Below are 18,666 nucleotides of genomic sequence, written 5' to 3'. Positions count from 1 at the left end.
TGAGGCGCGAAAGATAATAAAGGAACAATGAAGGAAACAAAGTAAAAATTAAAGAGAGTAGCGGCCTGCCGTGTGAGAGGGGTCTGGTCGGCCAACGGAAGGGCCGCGCCGATGTTTCTGGGAATAAGTTCGTGTCGGCCGCAGCTGGTGGCTAGGAACAGTAGATCACGAGCACAGCTTGACCGAAACCGGAGAGAAATATATGGCCCCGAGGCACGCCGCCGGGAGACCCGTGACGCGAGCGCGCGCTGCCGCACGCAGCTCGTTTCACGGCCAAACCCAGTCAGTCACAACGGCGCCGTTCGTTGGCGATCCAATACCCCGAAGAGTGAGTGATTCGCGGAGTTTGACATGCTGCAAGCAGGAGCATGCAAGGAGAAGGGAGAGTGTCGGGAAAAGTGGCGTCGAACACGGTTATACCTCGACGTGAAACACGGCGGATCGTGAAACCTGGCTAATGCAGAAACTGATTTTCAAAGCTCTATAGGTGCATCCGCCCGGTGGAAGTAAAGGAGCGCGCAGAAGACGTGTTTTTCCCGTGTAGCGAAGGCTGCGCTAATAGTCGCGCGATTCCATTCTCGCAACTTCTTAACGTCGTTTTGCGCATATCTTTACGAAGCTTCGCCTGTGTTGAGTTGTTTTTGCCGATATTTGTCGACAAATCGACGTATACTGCACCTCTTTCTAGGGTGGTCAGTGTTTTCTTCTTCTCCTTCCGGTGCTGAGACCACAGAAGCGAAGGAAGGAAATAAAAACAAACTTTCCTTTCTATTAATTGATTGGTGAAGGTTTCACATTTCGAGGGTTTGATTTGATCTCGTTTTCATGTGAAGTTGCAGTACACTGAAGACAGCGGCTGCCTGCGCATTCGTAATCGGGCCGAATGGTTGAAAGGGATGCCTTCGACTTAAGTCGGGAAGCCTCTCCTCATCAGGTGAAAAACGCAGGATAAGAAAAACACCTGCGACAATCTTTCCTTCCGCACGTTATGTGCATACGGCACACCACGGCCTCATGCGTGTACCGGAAGGGCTTTATCGGCATACATTTTTGCGGACGAAGTTTTTAACGCAAAAGGTATGCTTTAATGACCAAAATATTTAACGTTGTAGCACCTTCAACTAGATGATAAGGCGTTGTGAATGCAATAGGTGCGCGGAGTCTGACATTTAGAAGCACCACTGTGAGAAGAATCCTCACAAAACCCGAAACATATTTAATTTGAAACATGACACACTGGGCCAGAAAATTATAACGCTTCTGTCTGAGCCGGCGTTGTCTGTATGCCAGCAAACCATGCGGAAAAACTTTTTTCTTTTTTTTTTTTTCAATTTGAGACTGAACCTCCGGAACGGCTGCTAACCACTGTGAACGCGGCCATGGTAAAGTGAGCCATGCATAGTCAGTTCCTTAAGCATCTACCTCAGATCTTGCTGGAAGAACTATCCTTCCCGTTCCCGGGAGGTGTCGGGTCTCTACACTAAGCAGTTATAAATCTGTTCGCAGTGATACCAGGTGCGACTGGGCACGCAATATCAGGGCAGTTTGTTTTTAGATTTAAGTGCACACCGCTATACCATCTGACAAATAAACTAGCGTAAACAACAAAGAGTCGTAGACGCTGCTGTAATCTCCGTGAAGTTTATTGTATCTTTCTTTGGCTTAAGGGCCCGTTGGCATTGCGGGATCCATCACTTGCTTGTCTGAAACGAGGGTTAGAAAGGCGGTAAGTGACTTGCGGAATTTTTTTATCACTTAAAAGAAGATTTAAACAGACATCGCTTATTATCCCGTGCGGTGGCCTTACTTTTCCGGTGAAAAAGCTTGAGCTTGGACAGGCTCTGCCACGCCTTGGACAGAGCATTTTTGACTGAAAAAACGGCAAAATAAAGGTGACACTTGGCCGTAATTAAACTTTCCTGTCTAGTCGGAACTAATAACTTAACATTGAAAGCATCAACATTAAGCCTGCGTACTTCTTCCCATCTTTTAAACTGGTTGTTTAACCGTCGATTGCTTTGCTTTCGATCACTCCAACATCACTAAAATGCACTAAAACTCACCAGTCTTTCCAGCTGTGGCGATGTCCGAAAGTACTTTAGAGATCTTGTTTACATCAATGAAGGAACCCGGATTTTCCGCTGAGAGAAATTAAAAAAAAAATCAATCATGAAATAGACCTATTTTATTGCCATCATGCAATCTTCGAGATAGCATTAATGAGTGCCTGCGCACCGCACACTTGGCCGCACAAACAATGTTAAAGGCGATAATGCGTCGACAATATCCCGATGCCAAAGAAAAATTCATTGTAAGCAAGATGCAAGTCATGGAAAGTGGAGAGAGAAATTCAAGGCCCCAATCTGCAGACTTTCTGAGGCTGCAGGTTTATGAACTGAAGCGGGTTGGGCGCCAGACATGTAAAATGGTGACATTTAAAACAAAGCAGCACAATATTTCAGGAGGGTTACCTTCAAGCGTAGCCGGTGCTTAGTTAAAAGACAACAACCGCTCACAGCCAAGCTTTGCTGAAGGTGTAGATAGACAGAACTTTTTGAATTCACTGAAATCTCTTCTGCCGAAACCCTTCTTTTATATTTGCATATCTTAATGAGTGCTGTTTTTCGTGTTTTTTGCAGTAACACGTTAAGAAAAAAATCGTCACTAACCAATGTTTCTTTTTTCCCGCTCTTCAGCCGAGCATCTCCCGATGACTGGAAAACAAAAACAAAAAAAACCTGAGGAACCAGTAGTATTCATACTCTCCGCGATGTTGTTAAGATCCCCGGTAAGCCCCTTGCAAACTTGCATGCAAATATCCATTCGCACAGTATTAGATGTAGACATCCAAGCCACGTGTGTGAGAGAGAGACAAGTGTTTTAATGAAAAAGCAAAGAATTTAGCTGGCGTTTAAAAATCGCTGGCATGTCACTCTGCGTGGGGAAGGAAATTTGGGAGATAAAGACGGAAGGAGAGCGGTGCGGAAAAGGCAAAATAAAGGGAGGAGAGGACAAAATGCGGCCATGAAATGCGTACTAATGTACATCGGCGAGAAATGATGTAACATATGAAATCATGAAGTACAAAGTCTGACAAATGGGCTAACATAGTTCACAGCGTGAAGTATGCATGAGGGTAACGCGCAAGGTGAAATCAGAGCTTGTCAAGATGTCCAATGTCCTTTAAGTACGCAAACAAAAAGTTCATTGGATCTCTCTGTTGTCTAGGGGAGGCTAAGGACCTAAGACACTGTCCACTGTTACAGGCACTGGGGAAAGCTTCTCCAGGGAATGTTCATAGCAACCCCGTTTCGTTGAGGGAAGCCGGGGTTTGCGTGCCAAATTGTTCAAAATTCTTCAATCCCCCAACAGGAAAATTACGGATGCCTCGCGGAGAAGATGTAACACCCATGATGACCATGCAGCATCCCTGGTACACTCAACTAGTCTACAAACTCAGGTGGTGGCAGCCGGGATCCTTTCCGAGCGCTTATGGGAGGGGTGACAGAACTTCTGGGCGCATACATAAGGGGTCGAGTTTAGTTCCTTGTCTGCGTCTCGCTGCGGTAGATCAAGTGCCCGCAGTAATACGTTATAGGCTCGCCTCAAACTTACAGCCAGCCGCCGCGGTGGCTCAGTGGCTATGGTGCTCGGCTGCTGACCCAAAAGACGCGGGTTCGATCCCGGCCGCGGCGGCTAGAATTTCAATGGAGGAGAAATTCTAGAGGCCCGTGTACTGTGCGATGTCAGTGCACGTTAAAGAACCCCAGGTGGTCGAAATTTCCGGAGCCCTTCACTACGGCGTCTCTCATAGCCTTAGTCGCTTTTGGACGTTAAACTCCACAAAACCAAAACCAAACCAAACTTGCAGCCACTATAAGTCACACTCACCATGTAGGCAAACAACGAACGCAACGCACAGCCACCACAACCGCGCTTCAAGACAGCGGCCCATGGCGCGATGATTCAGATCTGGGAAGCAGTTCTGACGCCACCAACTCAGGCTGCTTCCCGCTCGGTCAGCAGGCGTCGGAAGGCATGCAAGGCCCGTAGCTTGAGCAGAGACAGGAAGGAGAAGAAAGAGAAAAAGAATCCCCCCCCCCCACCCCCCCGCTGTTGCGTCGTAAACCGACACCGTGAGCACTAATAAATAAAAGAGCAACTAAATGCGCTTCGCTTCTGCGGCACTCGTAAAACATGCGAAAACCACCTGTGTCATCAGGAACAGTCGTCGATGCTCTGTTACTACCTCGCGCTCACGTTAGACTCTGTCCTCGAGCACATTCCCGTCGTTTTGATCGGGAATCTGTTTTGGGCCTAACCTCTCAGTTGCGCGAGGCGTCCGTACGAAGTTTTATAAAAGTACCTTTCATTAACAGCTCGGTCATGCCCTTTGTCCTATTGGGAAAGAAAGAGAGCGTTAAGTGCTTGCTTCCGGCTTTTTCAAATATAAGAATGAATGGCGGAAAAAAATATCACATTGATGAAAAATAAATCACATTGGTGAAGAAACTGAGTGCAAACAAATGAAAGAATTGAAAGCAAAGTTAACATTGTGCACCCCTGAAAAAGAGTGCTTGAGAATAAGCATGCGTGCAATGTGTCCAGACTAGCTCATTTTGTTTATTTACAGTCGATTGCAAGTAGTTCACCGAAATTCGATGAAAGCGACAGGAAGCACATTCGGCGCCTTTGTTTAGAGCGAAAGCTCCTGTAGCTTTGTTTTAGCCTCATAGCCGCGCATTATAGCGTCGAATCTAGTGTGAGCCATAGGACCTTAGTTAAATACTTACTGATTTAATTTTTCATAGCAGTCAAGACAGTTTTGCCGTATGGCATTCAGGACTCGGTCTGCTCTTATTTCGCATTTTCAGTCAGTGCCAGGACGATTGTATTCATATTACTCGCCTTTCTGGATGTGCCTCAAAATGGCATTCTCCAACATCTTGCTTTGTTTCTCTCTCTCTTTAGACCCTAGAGGCAACTCACGCGTCGTGTCGCCTCGCTTATTAAGGGCTACCAAGACTGCGCATGCGCCTCTTGGGCCGCAGGACCGAACTTGGGCTCTTTCGCACCGTACTCTGGTATCGCCCGGATAGCACGAGACTATGAAGACGGACGCTGCTGCTGACGAATGCGCCACTCCAGTGACAGCGCTGTACATTGTCGCCGGGAGGTGAAGGAAAGTTTCAACGAGGTCGTTTAGGTACGGCTCCGTGTGGCTCCTCCGTCCTAGCCCCAAGATGGCCCGAGGTGCGCCGACAACCACAGGTAAAAGCGCTTCATCCTCAAAAACTCTAAAAGAAACTTCAGCCCTGTGTGTGACTCGAATCAACGTCGGCACATTACGAACAGAGCAACATCTTCTGCCAACGCCTTAGACCACCAAGCAGTGCCCGCTTTTTTTTTTTCGCTTATTATCCGACAAGAGGAATTACAATATGCAGTGCAAGCAGGAAAATTATTTTGATTTGATTCCCTGCACGATGTACGAACCGTTGATCCGTCGACTCATACACTATGCAGCGCAGCCGCCTACGAATCGTGATGCGAAGTGCTTATATCTCGTGTATGCGTATTGCCGTAACTAAGATTTTCCGGATGGGCATAGTCTTATTTGTATTCCTGACACAATGTAGCTACGCGAAGCGTCCCTGCAACAGTCTTTTCGTAATAAGTGCAAAAAGCATATTCTTCGTTCGTCAGTAAAGAAGGCCGACAGCTGCAACCCTGGAAAATTGCAAGCGCAAAGTCCCAACTCTCTACTCATCCTGGTGCAGCATAGAGAACGGGGGTGAAATGAAGTAACGGGAATAAAAAAAATGCCGCTCGTCCCTCCGTTTGTACCTTTGCTTGTACCTTTGTAATTTTTCTCACACGTCATGCCTCCTTTAGCGGTTAGTCTTTTCTCTGACTAAACTTAGTCTGCTGAAGGCATTGGTAATCATTAATTAACCCCGAAAGGGCGACAAATCGATCAAAGCGCAGGCGTGTACAATGTAGGTCTGCAAACTTGCGACCGCCATTGCAGTGGTATCATAGTGCACTGTGCAATTACGAAGGTTGTGCGAGTTTACAGGGTGGAACGAATTAAAGTAAGAAAAAAAAAGAGCGAAAGATATTTTTATCCAAGGCACCAATTAAAACAAAAGAAGCGTTACAAGGCATTAGAGAAGGCTTGTTCGCCTCCCACGTGTCTGTTTCGAAATCATGTCAGCAAGCTACTGGGTGACATTTACGGCTTTCTAATCTAGGAACTGCGTCAACAAAGTGTGCGTTATCAGGAGGCCATAGGCTTCTGTGTACACGAATGTGTTATCATAGCACGCACAAACCTTTCTGTAGGTCGCGAAATCGCCGCACACGGTGATGCCGACGTGCTGTTATCTCGAGCCCACCACTCAGACAAGCGAGCTTCGCGAAAAGCCCGTGCGTACTCATTTAGTTGGCGTAAATAGACTCTAGCCTGGTGTGCAAAGAAAAATCCAGCATTTCCGCTTCGCGGAGGAGGAGCGCTTTCAGATTTCCTAGCAACCCTTAGGAATTTTCCAGTCCTTCGCACTCATCTTCTCTATGGCTCTGAAGGGCTGCCGAGATCACCTCCGCGCGCGTCCCAGCCAGGAGTAAAGAAAATATCAGATTGGACATTATCATAAGCAAAGACAGCTCTTCGTCGTAAGAAAAGCGGTGCTGAAGAAATCACCGTTGAAGCGTACTCGTGCGTATGCGTCACTCAGCGTGTCAATTACCAGATTGTAACGCGGTATATACTTCTGGAGGCGTCCGATTAACTCCAGTTTCTTTGGGTTTACAGACTATCGCTAACCCCATGAACACTTACTCTGTTGTTGGGTACATGTCATAGCATCAGGCTGCCTGTTGTTTGTTAAATTTCAGATCGCCGCTGTGTGTATTATAACTGCTATGCTACCTGCCGTGGATTTTGCGTATGCACTTGGTTTCTTTATATCACGACATCTTGCTTGTATAAACGATGGTTGTTTACTGTTGCACCTTCCACTTATAAAAAGCTTATTTGGACTATTCGCGCAGTCATCATTCGAGACAGATTGAGAAGCGCAAAAAGGCGTCGACAAAGGAATATAAGAGCAGGACACACGCTTGTGGGGTACTATACTAACGTGCATGCATGCTGCTGTGCAAAAATGGGCTATAGGCTAGCTTAGGTTAGGTCACATCAGGTCAGGACTAAAGCTACAATACAGGGCACTGTGTTTTTTGCGCTGATCAAGGTGTGCAAACTTGCGACTCCTCCTCGCCCTCTGTCTTACAAGTGAAAGCCTGGCACCAGAGTACCCTTGGTACCCTTTAGGCAAGTTTCAGAGGGCGCTGTCGCATTTAACCGAGGACCACTCCTGCGTGTTCACCGAAACGTATATGCTACTGTACCGCAATTGTCGAGAGGTTGAATCACAAGTTGTTGTGAGTGTGCATAGGTACGCGTCATCGGCGGCCACCACATCTTGGAAGGGTGATAGCAATGTTATCGCCCTTCGACATTCCTGGAAAGGCTATCTTTTCAATAGCATACATAGAGCATCAGCATAGCGGTCCTCTTGCTTTGACCTGTTCTTTCTCGGAACGCCGTTGCTTTTCATGCATGCTGGAGTTATCTGCAAAAACAACTGGCAACCACCTTTGATCTTTCCGCAACGAATAATCCCGGCGGCGGCTTTCGAAATGTGTTTTGAAAGACGCAATTTCCTTGCACTTGCCGCTGCCTCGCTATTGCACTGGGTGTACCACTTCTAGATGACACACGTCCTTGAACTCTTTGGGTTTGTTAATCCGGATGAACGGTCCGTCGCTCATAGCACGCATGCAGAACTATAGCTTCCAGGCGCAAACGCTATGCATGAATATATGAAGTGCTTGTTAAGCCCGACACCGCTGTGGTTATGTGCGTGCAGACTACCGCGTGCGCTGCGCCTTGTCCTGTTTCCACTTCCGCTGTTGTTCGTCCTTGTCGTTCAGTATCCGTTTTGGCGGCAGTGCTGGCCCGGGCTCCATGTACAGTCTTTGTCAAAAGAAACCAGGCTGCACGGTTTGCTTCTCAGTCGTATATTAAAGCTATTATGCCAGCCTTCAAGCTCTATAAATCTCTGTATGGAAAGGAGAACCCTGCTTTCACTTTAAAAGAAGTTTTTGATCTTTAGAGAAGACGTGAGGGGTCTACTATATCAATGAGAAGCAAACCATGCAGCCTGGTTACTTTTGACGAAGGCTGTACGCCTAGTGTAAGTATGGCAGTGGCCGGCGGACAACGGCCAATTCATTTCAAGTCGCCGGAATGTAGTCTTTGTCAAAAGTAGCCAGGCTGCATGGTTTGCTTCTAGCTAGTACAGTAGAGCCCTTAGAGCTTCCCTGAGGCTCAAATGGTCGTCAAAGGTGAGGAGTGGGGGTCTTCTTACCTTCCAATAACTTTTGATTTTTAAGAAAGTCGCAAGGGCTACACTGTACAAGCTAGAAGCAAACCATGCAGCCTGGTAACTTTTGACAAAGACGGTACGTCACCATTAAAGGACTGACTATGCCTGGCAACAAAGGGCGATGAGAGCAAAGGATCGCTGAAATTTCCCTACCTTTCGGTCTTCGCTGGCGACTCGTATGCTGCTTCTGAAGCGACCTTCAAGGAATTGATACAGGTCAGTCGTTTTCTTTGTTGTGTTTTCCTCCTTTTGTTCATTTGTTTTTTTCCAACTTGCATCCTTCTCCAAGACGTCTCTTTCGGCAACTGATTGGCCGAGAGGGACATTCTCTTAAGCCATGTAATTTGGAAGACGGGCCCAGATGTCGACCCTAGGTGAGGCAGTTACTGCACTTTTTTTTTACATTACTGCACCTAAAGCCTGCTTACGTCTTACAGTGGTCATTGATCCAGGCACAAAATTATCACAGATATTTTCTTTGTTTATGCAACAACCAACAAGGATTGCAATTCACTCGCAGTGCACTCACTCAAATGTCCTCATAATTTATTTATACAAAGAGGACCCCCCACACCCCAAATATGTAAAAAAGGTGTAAACAATTTTTTTTCTTCAGTTCATCAGGATTGCGATGGCGGCAGCGGCCAACAGGGTTAGCAGCATGGACAAAGGAGTGGATCCTGGGCAAGAAGAAGAGCAATCACGTCTGGGTCAAATGTCGACTGCAGCAACTGCACCGCATTTTTTTTCTCTCTTTAGTCTTGGTCGTATAGGCAAGGAGCAACGAAATAAATTTCATTCACTTCATTGGCCTCAGCTCATGAGGTTAGTACACGGCCGATTATGAGAACAGATCGTAAAAGAGAACAGGCCGGAAATGAAATCACACCGGTACAAGTAAACATAAAATACAGCTCGCTGTTCACAAGATCACAAATTTAGAATTTTAGCCATGCAACATAATCTCAGACAACAAGAAGCGAAAAAGCTGAGGAAAGGTAAAAGAGAGAGAGATAAAACGTTTATACACTGCTCATAGCGCCCTGGAAGCCTTCATGGGTGGGGTCCCCAGCCCAGGACTCCTGCGGCAGCTTGGCCCGTTCGACCAGTGAAAGCTGTTCTCAAGGTTTCCCAGCTGATTAAGGTAAAACACTGAGACGAACAGTATCCTGCGGATTAACTCCTAAAGCAGGAGCCCCTTCTGCCCTTCGGCATGAGGTGTAGCAGCCAACACAAAACAGTGCAAGAAAGAATGCAATGATTACAGCGCTTACGATTCTTCGGTTTAAAATCACGGAATCTGCTGTGGCGAGTTTTTGGAGGCCAGCAGATGGAGAAGTCCCACACGAGCTTAGCATGGAATATCGGTGGCTCTTTGTAATCGTTATAGGAACTCATTTTTACGGGCAAATCTGATCATTTTTTTTTTTTACAATTGAGATCCGATCACTCAAACGGACTTAGGAAAATCGGTGTGCTTAAAATTTTTCCACCCCATGATTAAAATATTGAATGTAGCAGTAGTCTGCAGTCAAGCACAGCAACGCCAACGAAAAAAGCACTCACCAAAAATCAGGGACGACGCAGAGCTCTCTGGAATCCCGGCGAATTTATCTCGGTCTAGGAAGAAGAAAATAACGGAACAATACTTCATTCTAAAAGTAAATAAATGACCTGTTTCCACTGAACAGCGATGCTGGTTCAGAACTGTTAGGTATAGATTGTATCGAATATAGATGCCCTAAAATACGAAAAATAAATCTTAAGAGAGTGCGCCAAAATTTCCTCCTCATCCCTTCAGTGCTACTGAGTTCTAAGGGACTTGTGCATGGTATTTGACATTGATTGCAGCTCGTTGTACTATGCCCACTTCATCACCTCCGCTTAGACTCTTTACCTCTTTCTCTGCTTGTGTTCCCCTTTTCCTGGTGATATTTTCTTAATTTACTTCAACGCAGCATCCATCCCACTAACGCCAAACGAGATCCTTATAGTTAATATATGCAGACATATACAGAGGCTCCCTAAGACACAACCTCCCCGGCCTTACTAGCAGTTTTGAGAGTGGCACGTACTCTTGGTATATATGGTAGTGACATCAGAAGCCTTGGCATAAGCCCGGGTCTTGATCAGGAAGAGGCTGCAGATTCCAGGCGATTTGGCATTGTCGGGGTGGTACTGGAAATGCTGGCACTGGAACATGCTTTCGTTGGAGCAGTTCCGCGCGCAGGCTTCCGCATCGACGCCGGGGATGACGACGTACGGCTCAATGCCGTCTACCTCATAGCCATGGATCGCTTCGTAGTCGCTCAGGAAACCTGCGATGTGCGATTCAAAGCGAATAAATCCTTGTCTCTGCTAAAGGATGCAACTAGAAAAATATAACTGCAGTTGGCAACAGTGAACAATGGCCCCCGTTAAACTCTTTCATACCGCTATCCAATCAGGTACAAAAGTAAAAATTGGAGGGTGCATTTAATCTCCGCTTTAAGGGTATGACGTGATATTGTCAATAGGTTGATGCCCATACATGCAGAATGGGTGATGGTACACCTTGCATTCATATAGATCCCCGGGAGTCCTCTTACAACTCCTGGCGCAGTGGGGAAGCGGTGAAGCGATGCGCCACTGCTCTGCTATGGCAGGTGCTCCCAGCGGTGGGGCTTGTGAGACCCAGGTTACCTCTTGCCGAGTGACCTCAATCGACCAATCATTAATTTAACTGCCACCTGCAATGATGATCACTCTGCTCAAAATCCGGTGGGCAGCGGTGGGCAGCTGTGCTGACACCATAAGAGCAAGAGAGCAAGGTTCCGGGCTAGTTGGTAATGCATTTGAAGGAATTGTAATGCATTTGAATGCATCTGACACCATAAGGTCACGTGATCAAGGTGGCCCGCATAGGTTTCCGGAGCGGCTGGTTGCTACGGCCCCACCGGCTTCAAACGGTCGACGCCGCCGCTGACTCGGGAAAGTCACGAGTTTAAGGTCGCACTCTCTCAAGCGAGTCAGAGGTATCCAACTTCTTGCACTTTAATTTAATCGATGGGGATTAGCTGTTTATTTAGGTAGCATGAAAAGCCTAAACAACATATTTTCTTATGCTGATGGAACAGTAGATGACAGACACGACTGTGGCCAAAGCTTCGCAGTGGACTTCAGCTGCATATCGTACCCAGAAATTCTGGAAAAGCACATCGTTTTAAAGGGAACTTGATTACAAACACAATTTTTTTGCATATCATAAGACTGCACGATAATAATCAATATATCCTCAAATCCCGCTCAGGATATTAGTAGTTTTCTACAGTTCATCACCAAAAACTCACCCCATTGGTTTTCAGTGATAGTCTTAACTGCTCGATACGAGCTCAGGACAAACTTTAAACATGATTTCACTTAGCATCCGCACGTGAGCCCGTCACCATTAAGGATATGTTCAGAATAGTATCTTACAATATTACGCAGTTCACCCAAAAGTGAAAGCGAAGTCCAAGGAAACTATACTTGCACCACAGTGAATCACTAAAATGAAGCAGAAGTTAAATTTGAAAAGCACGTAGGCATGATAGCGATGCATTGCCGTTATAAGGAACAGAACCGTTTGATTTGCTTATGATATAATTAACGACTGCTGCTGTACTGCCCAGTTTTCATTAACGAGTGTTAATGAAAAAAAATCTTCATACTTTAATGAACTGTAAAGATGGTCTGTCACCAAGAAAAACCGAAGTATTGAGCTGAGTTACTAGTGGCACAGGCTTTAAATTAATGCTGGCTGGAATAGTACTGACGAGAAAATCTGTTCCCATTGCATGCTGAACCCGTGACCCAAACACAATAACCATTCTTTTACTCTTTTATTTTAAAAATTTTACCTTTATATCAGTTTATTCGCTCCGCTTTTAATATTAGAGCTTTGAAAAGGGACTTTTCTTTTTGCTCACATTTTCTTTCAAAATCTTCTCCGCTAGATGGCCAATGACCACTAAGGAGGTAGCAAAGCAGTTAAAAATACAAAATACTGAGAAAAGAATGGTTTGGTCTATTAAGGTTTAACGTCCCAAAGCGACTAAGCTATGAGTGACGCCGTAGTAAGGGCTCCGGAAATATTGACCACCTGGGGTTCCTTAACATGCACTGACATCGCACAGTTCACGGGCCTCTGGAATTCCGCCACCATCGAAATACGACCGCTGCGGCCGGGATCGAAGCCGGTCTTTCGGGTCAACATGAGGAAAGAATGATATTAAATTAGCGAAGTAGCTATAATGCAGCAACTAAACGAATAGTCAACACTAACTGTAATAAGACAATAAAAAAGAACTGTAAGTCAGTGCTCGTTTGCTGGCATAAAAAATTCCGTTCCGCTGCTCGGGATTCCCAAGCTGAGTGCTGTTCCACACTGAACTCCAGAAGACCATGTAATCATCATTTCCAAACTTTTAACCGCTGCAACGTCACTTACTTTTGTCCGAGAGGCTTGGGTGAGCAAATACCGCAGCGAGAAGGAAGGCGAGGATCATCCTTGTCGTATGAAAGGTCATAGCAAGCTTCAGGGGTCTGGAAAAAACAGCCGAAAAAAAATTTACCTTGCCAAGGGTATCTTTATGTTCATACTACAAAACGACCTCAGGCGTCACACAATGTTCAGGATCTGACAACAAAATACGCAAGATTTCAACAATTTAATTGTTGGTTGGCTTACTACATCGTTTCTTCACGATGTATGCTATAGATTGCAATATTATTATTACGCACTGATTGATTGATTGATTGATTGATTGATTGATTGATTGATTGATTGATTGATTGATTGATTGATTGATTGATTGATTGATTGATTGATTGATTGATTTATTTATTTATTTAGTGATTGATTGATTTGATTGCAGACAGATCGGTAATGGCCATCTTGCTTTACCGACACACAAGTAGGCCTCTGAGTCGACGTACAACCTCACGTTTTCCAGCCATACGCCATCGTGGAAACTGGAGTCCACGATGACTCACTTCCGTCGATAGACATTGTCTTTCCTCGGCGGGAGTAAACACGCACACCGGATGCCAGCGGGTCGCAGTGCTGAGCCTTGGTTATCTTCAACCGTGGACTTTGTCTAAGCCCCCTGATCTCCTCGGGAAGCCGACTGGTCTATTACGAGCTCTTCTCCGAAAAAAAAAAAAAAACTACCTGCTGTTTGCTGTAGCTTATAGTCAGGACTATGTGTAAATTAGATGTACAAGCCAGAACGTAGAACTTGCAACAAAGAAATAAAGCAAGCAATTTAAAATGACGAACGAAAACGTTTGCGCGACTTCCACGATTACATTTCAGAAACGTTAGGATCAGCAAATATAAAACTGCGCAAAGAAAACGGCACAGTTGGAGAACACAAAGATGCACACACAAATCGCTTTGTGTATGTGTCTGGGTGTTCCGCCGTTCCATCTTCTTCGCGCAGTTTTATACTTACTAGTCCTCTTAACCAACTAGCCGAACACCATGCCTTACTTCAGAAGCATCAATTCCGATGTGCATAGACCAGAGCTAAAGCCGAGTAGCTCATCACGCGTGGGTTCCGATGAAGCCCGCTGCTATGACCATACACGCGTTTCAGCTCCGATGAAGCTAAGAAACGTGCATAATATTGTTACGTGGCGGCCAACCCAAGAATGAAACGCAATGAACGATGGCAAAGAGATGACTTAATGGCTGCTGACCTAGTGCGAGCACACCGTCCCGTGCCACTGCCAGCTTCTTCATGGTGACAATATTATTCGTTCTTATCCGAATACGTTTCGCCGCTTTTCTTACAGCAATTTTCCTATATGCGCCATGCTTCTCCTAGTTAACTTTTGTTTTGAACAGGCATTCCCGTGTCATTTGCTATATAATATATGCTGATAAATTTAAAACCAGCACTAGGTTCGTACGGTCATTTGAGAACGCTTAACTTAAGCGAACGTACAATTGGAAAGCGATGATAGCATGCGTACTTATATATATAAACGCTTTCTTCTGTATGCAGATGTCATTTAACAATAGCGGCTTAAAAATCAGGAGAGCTAACCGCTGTAAAGTGATTCGAGGCGATGCAGAGTAGCTGTCAAACTACACTGATGCCTTGCGGGCACACTGGCGTTCAGCAGCGGCGTTAGAGAATTTACGTACCTATCGCTATCTGATTATTGGTACATAGTCTTATCTCAACTTTTATCTCGTATCATCCCATCACTTTTTCCCAAGCGGCAAACATGCCACTAAGATAGCGCTGCCAGCATGCGACTACGGGAAAATTCCACTACTCGTGTGATGAAACGTGATTTTTATTTGTTCATACAGGAGACGCAGCAGTGAGAAATTAGAGAGAGGTCATGTGACTTCACCATCGATGAATAGTTATCAGCATTGTCTTACACAAAGAAGAATTCATATCATCAACCTCCCTTTAGCCACTTATCGGTCAACGCTACCCTTTACTCAAAGTGGAGTGCCTAAGATCACTTTAATTTAACGTGGTAGTCCCAGTAACAGGTCGGAAGCAGTAACGAAGCATTCTGCCTTATAGACGTCTTATATAAAACCATATGTATGATAAAAATTTCTTTGCTATTTCAAATTTCGTGACAGAAATGTTTACTCAGTGAAAGTGCAAACAAGATACGCCCCCAAGAGGGCTGGCCGCACGAATTTTCGAAACCTCTTCGCTCTGCCAAAGGTTCGCGTGTGACAGTGAAAATACTCCCCGCTGATAGGTGTCCCGGTGTGAAATCGTAAAGGTTGTCTGTATGTGTGAGTGTGTGCAAGCAAGTTAACAAATCAATACATCATGTGGCATCGTTCACTTAGAATTCCACGATTTTCATTTGTGTCGCATGCATAAACTCATGTATTACCATATCTAATAATGCGACCTGAGGACGAAAGGCGTGTCACTTTCAGGGAACATATCTGAAAGTGTTTTGAATAATAAGAAACACTGGTTCCATAGAATAAAATCACAGAACCGCAGCTGATAGAACCAGTCGTCATGATCATCTACCTGACTGCGCCCACTGCAGGGCTAAAGCCTCTCTCCTGTCTCTTCAATTAACCGTGCCCTTTGCCAGCTGCGGCCACAGTCTCCCCGCAGACTTCTTAATCTAATCCGCCCTTCTAACTTTCTGCCACCCTTTGTTACGCTTGCCTTCTCTTGGAATCCACTCCGTTACCCTTAAGGACCAGCGGTTATCTTGCCTTCGCATTACATGCCCTGCCCAAGCCCATTTCTTCCTCTTGATTGCAACTAGGATGTCATTAACCCGCGTTTCTTCCCTCACCACTCCACCCGCTCCCCATCTTTTAATGTTATACACCTAATATTTTTCTTTCCATAGCTCGTTGCATTGTCCTTAACTTAAGCTGAACCCTCTTCGCTTTTGTTTTTTGAGACCCCAATCAAAACAGCATGCGACCGTTGTCACTGCCGGAAGTTTCAAAATGCACATGGGTCATCGCTGCCACTGCGAGAGTTTGTAGTAGCTTACGCAATGCTCGACGACTGCCATTTGTTCCACAATTCCTAGCTATCTAGAGCCATGTCACTACTGTGCTGGAACAACATGTCAGCGAGAAGAGTGTACCTGGTAACTGGTTCCTATGTTAATGGCATGTTAGGGGCATTGGATTGCTTAAGAAATGACGCTTAAATGTAAGTGGATATTTATGCACCGAAGCGACGTCAGAGACAGACCTTTCGGATTAACTTGAACACCTGAAGTTCGGTAACATGCACTGAAACCTCGGCACGCTCTGTTTTAGCATTTCTCAAGAAAGCACACTTTGTGAGAAGTTGGATAAGCACCATCAAACGTACCCAACCACTGGGGTGAAATCTATGAATATCGTTTCTTTTTGTTCAAGTAATATGAATTCACCGGTAGAGGAAACATAACAATGAGCATTCCTATTTCAGTTGCCCCCTACAAGAAGACATTATTATTTTATGAAATAAAGCGCACAAAAAGCTGGAAATTTAAAAAAGGACTGAACGAATGCTTCCGTAGCTTACATGCATTCCACGCTGTTCAGCAACTCTTCAAGAAGGGCAGAAAAAAAAACGAGTCACATGGGAACCAGTTGCAATTCAGTACATAAACCTGCAGAAGCGTGAGAATAATTTTGTGAGCTCACCGCAGAAAGAAGACGCGAAGAAGTGGGGTGACAGGACAGCCGACGTCTTCAGTATGGCTCCTGGTGAGCAATGCCGGCTGAGCACAGAGGTACGTCTACTATGCAGAGTGACCTCTGTCAAACTAATCGCTCCTCGCTCTGCGATCACGAATGTCAGTCGAGTGTTTTATCGCGAAGTTGCCCTAGCGGCCGGCTTTGTTACCTGACAATGTAAAACACCAATCAGCTTCAGAGCAATAGCGTAAACAGGACAGAGACCAGGAACACAGACAGAGCTAGTCAGCTACCTAGAGCTGCATCTTATCTGAGCTCGTCGATACGCCCTTTCTTTAACTTTCGCCACCATTTCCTGCCGGTGTTCATTGAAAGGCATAGAAAAGAAATGAAGATAGGAAACTGGCCCGGCCAATTCGCAGAGTATTCTCCGGGACATCTACATGATTACCTTCTTGCTTGTTTTTGCCGACCATGCAATGGAAATATCTGTATTTCTGTTCTCTCTCAAGTATTACACTTAGTCCTTTACTAAAATGGAGATCTCAACTAGTTGAAATAGATTTCTGGAGAAAACATTTAAGCCCGAAACTATGGCGAAATTGGCGCTATTTGAGGGGTTCCACTCACGTGTGTGCGCGTCATTCAGACCACTGCCTTAAATTCCGTAGGGATTTGCTTTCAGCCGCCAGGCTGGCTCTGTTGTTATCGTGCTCGGCCGTTGACCTGAAAGAAGCGGGCTTGCTCCTGGATGCAGCAGTCGCATTTCACTAGAGGTGACATGCTAGGGACCAGTGTACTGTGCGATGTCAGTGCACGTTAAAGGGAACAATTCTTCGTGGGTTTCACTTTCGGTGGCATTGATTTTCTTCCTTGAAACAACCGTTTCTTTTCTGGAAACGTGGCGCCACCGTACGCGAAGTCATCGTTGCTGCATCTGCAAGTCGCTGTGCACTCCGGAGAAGCCTAAACGCCGACATGGGATTATTCGGTGATTACGCCTCCATTTCAAACGCTAGCCCCAAAATGCTCCGCGCCCCGCCGTGGGGGCTCAGTAGTTACGGTGCTCGACTACTGACCTGACAGACGCGGGTTCGATCCCCGCCGCGGCGGCTGAATTTCGATGGAGGCGAAATTCTAGAGGCTCGTGTAGTGTGCGATGTCAGTGCACGTTAAAGAACCCAAGGTAGTCGAAATTTCCGGAGCTCTTCACTATGGCGTCCCTCATAGCCTTAGCCACTTTAGGACGTTAAACCCCAATAAACCAAACCAGACCAAAAATGCTCCGCATGCTTTACCACTGCTTTTCATGAATTCGACCTCTTTAAACCGAGTTCTAGCACAACTTCACTTCCGGAGCCCTTCACTACGGCATTCCTCATAGCGTGACACGCTGTAAAACGTTAAACTTAATAAAATCTCAAACCAAACTATTTTATTTCCTTTAAAAAAAACGCCGCCTTCTCTTCTATCATATCCTTGCCCTACGTGTGGATGCATGCGGTAGCTGTATAACACAGCTTTCCTGTTACGACACAGTAATCAACTTATGCGAGGGTTAAAACAAGAGGGGAGGTCGAATGTTAGTTTAATCCATCTATTGTTTTGAATGACAACGAGGTTTTGTTCTTAGACGTGCTCAAGGTACTTCAAGTGAGCGAGAATACAGCATGCCGTATCTCGTGGTTCCGCTTTTACAACGAGATACGCGTCTGATACGCCCCCACAGACACACGCTGAAAGGTCATCTGCGGTCACTTGGCCACCTCGTGCACATGCTTCGCGCAACTTTTGTCGCCCCGGGAGGGACACGCGCTCCTCCGTGATTACTATCATTTCCACCGCTATCTTTTCCCCGCGATCAGGCGACCATCCTGTGCACTTATCTCGTGCCTCGCGCGTCTGGCGACCTCCGTGTTCATCGATTGGGACGTGCGGTAGCAAAACACCTCCAAACCCTTCCAACCACGGGGTTCATGCTGAGTTTGTTCAGTTGACATCATCAGCAACATCAGACACTTCTAAATGACTTCGGAACACTCTGTGTAC

The 18,666-nt window shown here is 45.8% G+C and overlaps 2 protein-coding genes across 2 annotated transcripts; both read right to left on the bottom strand.

Moving 5' to 3' along the window:
- Positions 1 to 1,409: 1,409 nt before the first annotated feature.
- Positions 1,410 to 2,833, bottom strand: LOC149335013 (uncharacterized). The gene is made up of 4 exons (XM_089551714.1): positions 2,670 to 2,833; positions 2,064 to 2,141; positions 1,808 to 1,870; positions 1,410 to 1,703 (listed from the first exon to the last, which is right to left on the bottom strand). Exons 1-4 carry the CDS (start codon positions 2,821 to 2,823, stop codon positions 1,663 to 1,665), a joined length of 336 nt encoding a protein of 111 aa, XP_089407840.1. The 5' UTR covers positions 2,824 to 2,833; the 3' UTR covers positions 1,410 to 1,662.
- A 6,146-nt stretch (positions 2,834 to 8,979) lies between these two features.
- LOC149335012 (uncharacterized) lies at positions 8,980 to 16,739 on the bottom strand. Its single transcript, XM_089553720.1, has 5 exons — positions 16,624 to 16,739; positions 12,919 to 13,013; positions 10,526 to 10,768; positions 10,017 to 10,070; positions 8,980 to 9,130 (listed from the first exon to the last, which is right to left on the bottom strand). Exons 2-5 carry the CDS (start codon positions 12,995 to 12,997, stop codon positions 9,063 to 9,065), a joined length of 444 nt encoding a protein of 147 aa, XP_089409846.1. The 5' UTR covers positions 12,998 to 13,013; positions 16,624 to 16,739; the 3' UTR covers positions 8,980 to 9,062.
- Positions 16,740 to 18,666: the final 1,927 nt, after the last annotated feature.

Source organism: Amblyomma mixtum, chromosome 7, assembly GCF_055824585.1.
Source record: "Amblyomma mixtum isolate Tamu chromosome 7, ASM5582458v1, whole genome shotgun sequence".
NCBI lineage: Eukaryota > Metazoa > Arthropoda > Arachnida > Ixodida > Ixodidae > Amblyomma > Amblyomma mixtum.
This window is presented reverse-complemented; position numbering and strand designations above follow the sequence as displayed.